This window comes from Lynx canadensis, chromosome F1, assembly GCF_007474595.2.
Source record: "Lynx canadensis isolate LIC74 chromosome F1, mLynCan4.pri.v2, whole genome shotgun sequence".
NCBI classification, from domain to species: domain Eukaryota; kingdom Metazoa; phylum Chordata; class Mammalia; order Carnivora; family Felidae; genus Lynx; species Lynx canadensis.
In genome coordinates this window covers 41,195,496-41,206,034 of record NC_044319.2, presented here as the reverse complement: position 1 = coordinate 41,206,034, position 10,539 = coordinate 41,195,496, and the positions used below count along the sequence as shown (strand labels likewise).

At 45.5% G+C, this 10,539-nt stretch overlaps 1 protein-coding gene across 1 annotated transcript; it reads left to right on the top strand.

Annotated features, from left to right (window-relative positions):
- The first annotated feature begins 677 nt into the window (after positions 1-677).
- On the top strand, positions 678-10,208 carry RABIF (RAB interacting factor). The gene is made up of 2 exons (XM_030303143.2): positions 678-892; positions 7,621-10,208. Exons 1-2 carry the CDS (start codon positions 767-769, stop codon positions 7,864-7,866), a joined length of 372 nt encoding a protein of 123 aa, XP_030159003.1. The 5' UTR covers positions 678-766; the 3' UTR covers positions 7,867-10,208.
- The last annotated feature ends 331 nt before the right edge of the window (positions 10,209-10,539 follow it).

Genomic DNA, 10,539 nt, shown 5'->3' with positions numbered 1-10,539 from the left:
GAGTGAAAAGTATAGTGTAATGACAAAGGACAGTGGCTTTAGAGCCAGGCCTGGATCTATGGACCCTGGAAACTAGCCTCTGATCATTACCTTCCTCAGTTGTGCACTGGGAGTAATCAGTGACAACCACATAAGGGAATTGTGATGATTCAATAGGTTTGTTTCCAAAGCACTTAAACACGGTATTTGCCACATAGTAAATAGTTGCGATGATTAGAACAGATATCAGCAAAGTCTGGAAGCATCTTTTTCCAACACCAAAAAGGTACATGTCCCTTTAAGTAGTCTCTTGTTGAAGTAACTAATGTAGATAAAACTTGGCTGATGTATATAGCCTGGCCCAGATTCCCTTCGCATTGCCTCCAGAAATGTTCCCGTTCATTCAGAAGACCAAAGTCAAATCTCAGCAAACTACATGGTATGGTCAACTTTAATGGCTTGTTTACCCAGATTTTACTCATTATTTAAGGGAAGCCCAAAGACCAGGTGAGTATGAAGAGAGAGGATTTGTCACGTCCCAGTAAGTGACCCTGTCACAAAGCCAGCGGACACCTAACCACTCAAGTAATGAGTGAGGCGCTTGCGCAGTAGAACCCAGAGCGGGCGAGGGGGGAAGGACGCATGCGCGGGGGGGGCGGGGGGGGGGGCGGGGAGTGACCGTGCGCTCCCCACCCGGTCTCTGAAAGCCGCGCCCGCGCAGTTCCGAAAAGCCCGCAGAGACAGCGCCTGCGCGGTCGTGGCCGAGGAAGCTGTGGCGGTAGCGGCGATGGAACCAGCTGAGCCGCTGAACGAGTTAGTGTCAGCCGAGGGCCGAAACCGGAAGGCGGTGCTGTGCCAACGCTGTGGCTCCCGAGTGCTGCAGCCAGGGACCGCTCTCTTCTCCCGCCGACAGGTAGGGAGGCAGGTTGGAGGCGGTTCACCCCCGCACGCTTTCCCAGGGGGCCGAGGTGGCTCGTGTCCCAGACCCCGCGCGCGTTTCCGGAGGCCGCGCCCCTCGTCGCGTCCGGGCTCCGCCTGAGGCTGCCCCCGCCGGAGTTGGGCGGCGGGAGCGCTGCCGGGACCCGGCCCCGGGCCCCCGGCCCCCGGCCCCCAGCCCCAGCCCCGCCCTAGGTCTGGGCCGGCCGGTCACCCGGTCGCCGCGGGCGCGGGGCGCGCTGGACGCGCTGCTCCTCCGCGTGCGGTGCAGGGCTGCGGCAAGGCGCCGGCTTCCTAGGGCCCGGCGCCTCGGGACACGGGCAGCCCTTCCAGCTCCACCCTGCGGACTGGCCCCGTGGCGCCCGGTGTACCTGGCCCGCATCACACCGCTCTCACCGGTGTCCTTTCTGATGGGCTCCTCGCCGCCCCAAAAAGAGCTCCAGAACCGACTTCAGTGTAGGGGATGTGACAGATGACTCTCGTAACCTACACGCTTTACCAAGGTACTGGGTGGAACGCAGTTTCTCCAACGAATCAGATTTCCAGTAGGACAGACCGCTCAAGTCCTGAAATCATTTTTGAAGGGAGATTTAATTTTTATTTTAATCTTTTATTTCCTTCAAGTTAGATATTTTTATATTCTTCATGCTGCCATCACCCCAAAAGGGGAAAGTTGAAAACGTTTTTTTTTTTTTTTATTTTACTAAACTTTTTCTTGAGGTGTAACAATAACCTCAGGAAAGTGCAAAGTGTAATCTCATTTCAGCCATGTGCATACCCTCACTCAAAATTGTCTCCAAAAATATGCTGTGTCCTCATGACCTATCATATTGGGAATTAGGTTTCAACATAAGAATTTGGGAGGAACACAGTCTATAACAGGGTGCTACTGGCATCTAGTAAGGTAGAAGCCAGGGATGCGGCTTAGCATCCTGCAATGCATTAGACAGCAACCCCCGTCCCGTGGTCCTGCAACAGACTTCTTCTCCATCCCAGGAGGTTAGCAGTACCAAGACGGAAATCATGGCCTAAAGACTGCAAAGCACACTCACATCTATAATCTCAGTTGATCTTATGAAATTATTAGTATTTCTACCACCAGCCTATGAGGTCCTAGATCCTATCCACTTCTGTATCTCCTACACTTAGATTGTGCCCATAAGTAAGAACTTAATAGATACTTAGATTTAAGTAAATTAGTGAACAAAAGCTATTAGCCCAGTGTAAATAATGGGTTAGCATGGGTGGAATGGATTAGTATGTCACTGTTGGTGCAGCATGTGTTAAAAAGGCCTATAAGGGGCGCCTGGGTGGCGCAGTCGGTTAAGCGTCCGACTTCAGCCAGGTCACGATCTCGCGGTCCGTGAGTTCGAGCCCCGCGTCGGGCTCTGGGCTGATGGCTCAGAGCCTGGAGCCTGTTTCCGATTCTGTGTCTGCCTCTCTCTCTGCCCCTCGCCCATTCATGCTCTGTCTCTTTCTGTCCCAAAAATAAATAAATGTTGAAAAAAAATTAAAAAAAAAATTAAAAAAAAAAAAAGGCCTATAATTGGTTTCCCATATAAAACGTTCATACCCTTTAGCTCGGTACTTCTTGAAATCTTACCTGAAGTCTGTGACAGAGGAATTTATAATGAAGCTGGACAGAGGTGGAGGGGACAGCAGTGTGATGTTTCAGTGTTGTTAGAGAAAGTGCAGTATGTGTGAAGAACTGCAAAGTTCAACTTGGCTGGGCCTAGCTAGACAGTTCTCATTCGGGGTCTTTCATGTGCAGTCAGAAGGGTCATTTGAAACGCTCTCTACCGTCACATGTCTGCTTGTGGCCTGGGAAGACTCAGACACCTGAGCACTGAAATAGACTCTGGGGGCACGTTGGTCTTTCGGTGGCTCTCTCCCCAAGGTCTCTCCATGTGATGCCTGGAGGGTACCTGGAGGTATTCAGAGTAGCTGGAATTCTCATATAGTAGCTGAAGGCTCCTAGAGCAAGTGTACCCAGAGAAACCAGCCAAAACGGCATGGCCTTTTCTGACCTAGCCTGTCACTTCCACTGCACTTGATTCCATTGAGGCCGTCACAGTGGCTCGCCCAGACCCAAGGTGAGAGACATGGAGTCTATGTCTTGGAAGGATTGTCAAATAATTTGTGGACATGTTTTAAAACCACCACAAGGGGCGCCTGGTGGCTCAGTCGGTTGGGCATCCGACTTCTGCTCAGGTCGTGATCTCGCAGTCCATGGGTTCGAGCCCCACATCTGGCTCTGTGCTGATGGGGGGTAAGGGGGGGTGGGGGTGGGGCTGCCTGAGATTCTCTCTCTCTGCTCCTCCCCTGCTGGCTTGCTCTCTCTCTCTCTCTCCCCCTCCCTCTGCCTCTCTCTCTCCCTCCCTTTCACATTCGATTTTGGCTCAGGTCATGACCTCACAGTTTGTGGGTTCAAGCCCCACATCAGGCTCTGTGCTGACAGCACAAAGCCTGCTTGGGGTTCTCCTCTCCCTCTCTTTCTGCCCCTCCCCCGCTCACTCACTTGCACACATGAACTCTGTCTCTCAGAAAAAATAAGTAAACTTAAAAAAATAAAGGGTACTGTTAACAGTTATTGAAAAAGCAAAAGGAGTTCCACTGAGAATCTCACTGAGTTGTGGTATTCTACTTATCTCTGAGGAGCCAGTCCAGGATTAGGGTACAGCCTGGAGTCCGGAGTAGTTAACCCACCTGGTCAGGGATGGAACTGGCAACTTTGTCCCCCAACCAGCTGACCTAGCAGCCTCAAATTAGGCATTAATTCCTTGATTTTCACCTCAGTAGTCTATCTAGAAAGCCTAATCGTATTCTAAATGTTACATTCCAAAACTTGACCCTGCAATAGCTCTGGGCACTGCAGTGAATGGGTTGACATCCATACACCAACACATACAGTGTGCATATATGTAGGTCTAGTCTTGTGGATCTGACTTACGGGATTTCAATAAAAATGGGAATGTTGAGAAAGAGAGGGACCAGGACCCAGTAGGACCCCTTGAAGGAACGGTTACTAGTATTTCCCTTAAATCACTAATCAAGACTGCTGAAGCGCTGTTTTGCATTATAAATGGGAACTGTGGGAGGGAAGCTGGTTCTCCTTTGTTGGATGTGTCCTAAGGGCTAATGCTTAGCAAGTCTTTTTCTCCCCTTAACATTTCACTCCCCTTACAGTTAGTTAAGATGTTGATTTCACACCTACAATGTGGCCCAGAAATATTTTTAGGGAAATTTAGGCCCACAGAAAGATACTGCTAGGATTGGAATCCAGGTTTCCTGGTTTCTGAATTTTGATTCCTCTTCGCCTCTGCTTGTTCCAGTTTTTCACTTAGTGTAAAACAAAGCATTTGGGGGTTCATTTAAACATCAGATGGGCAAAAAGAGTGACTGGAATGACAGTGTAACAGGAGGAGGAACTGTTCTATTTTATGATGTCCTCAGCTGATGTCTCAGGTGACACAGCGCAGGGTAGTGCACAGATACCTGTTTTAGTAAGCCAGGTGCTCGGAAGATGGGGAGTAAAAAGGCTCTGGATCAGTGCTCCCTCCTCCCTATTAGGGACACCTACTGGCTACAGTATGGCCAGAAGTGGAAACTCTGGGGTATTTATAAAAATTTTTTTTTAATTTTTTTTTTAACGTTTATTTATTTTTGGGACAGAGAGAGACAGAGCATGAACGGGGGAGGGGCAGAGAGAGGGAGACACAGAATCGGAAGCAGGCTCCAGGCTCTGAGCCATCAGCCCAGAGCCCGACACGGGGCTCGAACTCACAAACCGAGAGATCGTGACCTGAGCTGAAGTCGGACGCTTAACCAACTGAGCCACCCAGGCGCCCCTATAAAAATTTTTTTAACGTTTATTTATTTTTGAGACAGAGAGAGACAGAGCATGAACAGGGGAGGGTCAGAGAGAGAGGGAGACACAGAACCTGAAGCAGGCTCCAGGCTCTGAGCTGTCAGCACAGAGTCCCATGCGGGGCTCGAACTCACAGACCGTGAGATCGTGACCTGAGCCGAAGTCAGACGCTTAACCGACCAAGCCACCCAGGCGCCCCACTCTGGGGTATTTAATACACAGTAGCATCTCTTGTGATTCCCTAACTAGCATTCAAGGAGAGGCTTCCTCATCCCTACCAAAGCATTTCCCTTTTATTTTGGAATAATGTCAGTCCAGTTAGGGTTTGTTTTTGTTTTTGTTTTGTTTTTTTAATTAAAAAAAATGGTGCAGGGGGAAGGGCCTGGGTCGGCTCAGTCAGTTAAGCATCCAACTGTATCTCAGCTGAGGTCTTGATTTCAGGGTCATGAGTTCAAGCCTCACATTGGGCTCCACGCTTGGTCATGAATCCTACTTAAAAAAAAAAACATCAAAAAATAATTTTTTTTTTTTTTGCTTTTATTTTGATTGCTAATGCCAGACTAGCTCACTGAGGCCATCCTATGTTATTAGAGTTTGGGGTTGCATTAGAAACATATCATGGGTGCAGAGAAAGAGGAACCCTTTTACACTGCTGGTGGGAATGTAAACTGGTGCAGCCAGTCTGGAAAACAGTATGGAGGTTTCTCCAAAAATTAAAAATAGAACTACCCTATTACCCAGCAATTGCACTACTAGGCATTTATTCAATGGATACAAAAATGCTGATCAAAGGGGCACTTGCACCCCAATGTTTATAGCAGCACTATCACAATAGCCAAAGTATGGAAAGATCCCAGATGTCCATTGACTGGCATATGGATAAAGAAGATGTGGGGTGTGTGTGTGTGTGTGTGTGTGTGTGTGTGTGTGTGTGTGTGTAATATTACTCAGCAATCAAAAAGAATGAAATCTTGCCATTTGCAACAATGTAGATGGAACTAGAATGCATTATGCTAAGCGAGATAAGTCAGTCAGAGAAAGACAAATATATGATTTCACACATGTGTGGAATTTAAGAAACAAAACAGATGAACATGGGGGAAGGGAAGTGAAAAGATAAAAACAGGGAGACAAACCATAAGAGACTCTTAAATACAGAGAACAACTGAGGGTTGCTGGTGGGGTGTCAGGTGGGGGGGGATGGGCTAAATGGGCAATGGGTATTAAGGAATGCACTTGTTGGGATGAGCACTTGGTATAAGTGATAAATCACTAGATTCTATTCCTGAAACCATTAATACGCTATATGTTAACAAACTTGGATTTAAATTAAAAAAAAAATGATAGTAGGTACGTTGAAAGTTAATGCAAGAGGGAAAAAAAAAAGTAAATTGTTACCTATGAAGAAAAAACTTCAGCCATAGACTACTACTTGGCTTTATAGCAAATATTTTCATAGTCATAATAAAGTAAAAACTGAAAAGTGTTTCATAGGATGGAAAATAAGTGTATTGGCAGTAGCCATTACGATGAGAGCAGAGGAGTAACGAGCTTTGCTGTATGTATCTTGCAGTACTGTGGGGCTGCTAAAGGTGTGTGAACTAACCATATGGAAGAAATTAAAGGGTGTGTGTGTGTGTGTGTGTGTGTACTTACACGCGCGTGTGCCAGAGGCTTTCTCGTAGTGATTGGGAAGGCATGTTGATTTGTGGGTACAAGGATCCTTGGGATGCTATTCCGAATTCTAGAACTAGATTTTCCTTGTTAATGTTCTTTTGTAAGATAAATCCAGCACATACCTTACGGTGATGGAATAGAGCAAAGCCAGGTATCCTGTATTTATTCTTTTGAAAATATTTGAGTTCCTGCTCTATGCCAGTTATTACTCTAGGCACTGGGGATATAGTAGTGAACAGGAAAGGTAAGCTCCTTCCTTTCCTGGGGCTTCCATTTTAGTGGAGGGAGACCCATGGTAAATAAGCCAATACATTAAGTTCAGAGAATGGTAAGTAGAAAATAAAGAGGTAGTGGCATAAGGAGACTTTGAGGGTGATGAATATGCTTGGTATCTTGCTGGTAACGATTTATCGGTATATGCCTGGGCCAAAATGTATCAAATTGTATACTTTAAGTATTGTGCAGTATATGTGTCAACTATACCTCAGTAAAGCCATATAAAAAAACATAGGGACGCTTGGGTGGCTCCGTTGGTTAAGCGACCAGCTCTTGGTTTCAGCTTAGGTCATCATCTCACGCTTCGTGAGTTCAAGCCCCGCGTTGGTCTCCATGCTGACAGTGTGGAGCCTGCTTGAGATTCTCTGTTTTCTCCCGCCCTCTCCCACTTGATCTCTCTCTCAAAATAGTTAGGTAAACTTTAAAAAGTATAAAATAAAACATAGTGGGCAGTATGGGAAGCTAATTCAGATTGGTTGGTTAGAGAAGACCTCCCGAAGAGGTTACATTTGAGCTGAATATCATGAAGGAACCGGCCTTGCCAGGATCTGAGGGCAGAGCACACTTACCCTGTTTGAAGAAGGCAAGGCCAGTGTGGCTGGAAGGAGATTAGGAACAGGCAGGGCCTTATGGACCATGGTAAAGATAGCAGTGAAGCCAGTTGGAAACAGCATGTTACCTCTTTAACGTCTCGTAAGAATCAGGGCACGGACTAGAGGCAACAGAGGAGCCGCCCAGCATCCTCATCCATCAATGATCGGGCTCCTCATTTTGTTTTCATTCCGAGAAAGTGCTAGGGAGCAGTGTGATGTGTGAGTGGAATGGGGGTGATGACGTGACTGGCCAGTCAGCTCTTGCATTCTTTGTGTTCTTTTCCACTGCAGCTTTTCCTTCCCTCCATGAGAAAGAAACCAGCTCTGGCTGATGGCAGCAATCCTGACGGCGAGCTTCTCCAGGAGCACTGGCTGGTTGATGACATGTTCATCTTTGAGAACGTGGGCTTCACCAAGGACGTGGGCAACATCAAGTTTCTGGTGTGCGCAGACTGTGAAATCGGACCAATTGGCTGGCATTGCCTAGATGACAAGAACAGTTTCTATGTGGCCTTGGAACGGGTTTCCCATGAGTAACTGAGGGGAGGGGGACTCAGCTCCACCCCCAGCTCTAAAGGCTCCTCCCCTCAAGAACTGGCATTTAACCTGATGTAATTGCCCTGCTGCCGCCTTCTCGGTACTAATGTAAATTATGAGTATCAACATGTCCGGTTGAACAGAGGGCTAATCCTGCTTCCTTAAAGCCTCAAGTGCATGCCTCATGCATCACTCATCCTGCATCCCAACATCTCCTAACCTTCCTTTTCCCCCAGTTGCAGGACACTGGAACACGTCCACAAATGTGCTCTCATCCCTGGCATCCTGCCCCGGGCTCTCTGACCCTGGGCTCCCTTGTTTCGTGTTCTGTAACAGCAGCATTCATCCTCTTGTCCAAGATGACACATGACAGCTGATGCCCGTGCTGATAGCTGAAACTCCACCTTTTTCTCTCTCATTCAAGAAAGCATACAAGTGTCTGCGAGTGACTTGGTTGTATGGCTAACTGTATCTACAGTAATTTATTCTTTTTAAAAGTGTAGCATTTACAGACATTAGTATTTAAACTACTAATTAGAAACACATTACTTTGGACACCCCTCTAATACCATGTTTGACAGCTGAGCCTCTAGGCTGATAGTGACTTTTTATTGTGAAGATGAATATGGCCCCTCTTCCCCTCAAATCTTGATATGGTTTCTCTTTATATTAGCCTGTGAGTTGAGAATCAGATTTTCAACCCTATCTGGCAGCCACCCCAAGGAAAACTCAGCCCTGGCTTAGAATCACAGTGGAGGATGTGGGATATAGGAGGGACAGGCCTTTGCCATATTATACATGACTTTATAGGTTTGCCTTATTTGGACAAGTAACTTTTCCTTTGTTCTTAGCAAAGGAATCCATCTATCTAATGGGTAGTGTCATCATTTACCGAACCTACTAAGCATGGTCCTCACAGAGTTTTGGTTCATTTGGAATGTCTGTACCAACCCAGAACAAACTTTCCATCCACATGCCACTATTTCTATAGCTGTAGTGTTGCTCTAATAGTTCAATGTTAGCAGACTTGTTTAAATCTTCAATATAATTGTCAGTTCTGTCCTCTCTCTTCTGAAGTGACTCAACTTTAGAAGGAGTCTCTCTGACCAGATCTCGGGTATCCTCCCATCAGCCCTACCTGGAAGATGGAGGAGACCCTAGAATTGACATAAGGACTAAACGGAAACCTTCCAGTTTAGAGCCCATCCTTCTGTATCTGTTTTCTGCTTGCTTCCGCCTTCTTTCTCCCCAGAACTTTTCTAAGGGCTCCCCAACTAAAGTGTGAGCCTTGGGCATGGTTTTGCAACCAACCTACTCCTCGAGAAAGGTGGCTTCCTTCCCCAGTCATAGCCTCGGTGAGATCTAGTTGAAAATGAGAGAACAGTTTTCCAGACAGTCAAAGGTCCATGATTACGGCATGTGCAGAAAAACAACTGTGAGAAGTACCCACTCAGGTCCGAAGGAACAAAACCAGGTAGATGCCTCTGGGGGCATGTCGCCCCTCCTGCCACAAGCCAAAACCTAAGCAAGGCAGTTTTTAAATTAGGCTTTCACTTTTCTTTCCTTTTTTAATCACGGAAATAGGACACATTTGTTGCAGATAAATACAAAAATGGGTATAAAGATTTTTTTAATCACTCCTATTTCCACCATCCAGAGATTGCCTATGGTAATGTGGTATATATCCTCAGTGTTTTTCTATACGTATATATAAACATGTATGGTTTTTAAAAACATATGAGATCATACTGTGCTCTTTTATAACTTGCCTTTTCCAATTAACAAAATACTGACTTCCCATTTTAACAGATAACCGTCCATGGCCACCCTTGTTTTTAGTATTCCATTGTCATTTCTGTAATCTATTTAAACAATCCCCTATTAGATTGTCTCCAGTTTCTTATAAACGGTGTGATACAACATACAACTTTAAAGTTAAATCTGTATACACATTCGTAATTATTTCCTTGGCATACATTATTAGAAGTAGAATTGCAAGGTATGCATGTTTTCAAGGATTTGGTCTGTTGACACATACTCTTCAGAAACAGCTGTAATTCACCCCCCTCCAGCAGTGTAAAAGAGCACTCATTTCTCTGAAACCTTCCTAACACGGGGTATTATGAAAAAGATATTTTGCCACTTTAATAGAAAAAGTAGTATCTCATGTTTTCATTTGCATTTCTTGTATTTTTAATGAAATTTTTAGATACTGATCATTTGTATTTTTTTTTTTTTTTTAGAAAATTGTCAAACGTTACCACAGTAGCCAAAAATATCAAATTGTTATTCTGCCTTTTCGGTATAATTTGAAAGGAATAAAGGCATTTAAACAGTAGAAATTAGATTCCTGTATGTCCTTGGAAAGAATACACAATTTGAAAAAGCAGAGGAGAGCTGAAAACTGAACCTCAGGCTTTATCGTGAGGTCTGTCAACTAATTAATTGATCACTTAGTGTCTGCTATAAAATGGGAATGTCATCTCTTTGGTCCCTCACACATAATAGGCTCTTAGTAAAGACTTGGGAAATCCGTTAACCGCTTTGTCATAGGTAGATGGAAGTAACCCATGCTTGCTGCTAGGAGTTTAGACACCTGCAGTTCCTGTTAGAGCAAAGGATTTTTCCAAGGCCTAATTGTTTCTACAAAATTCTTTTCTAACAAAAGAGTTG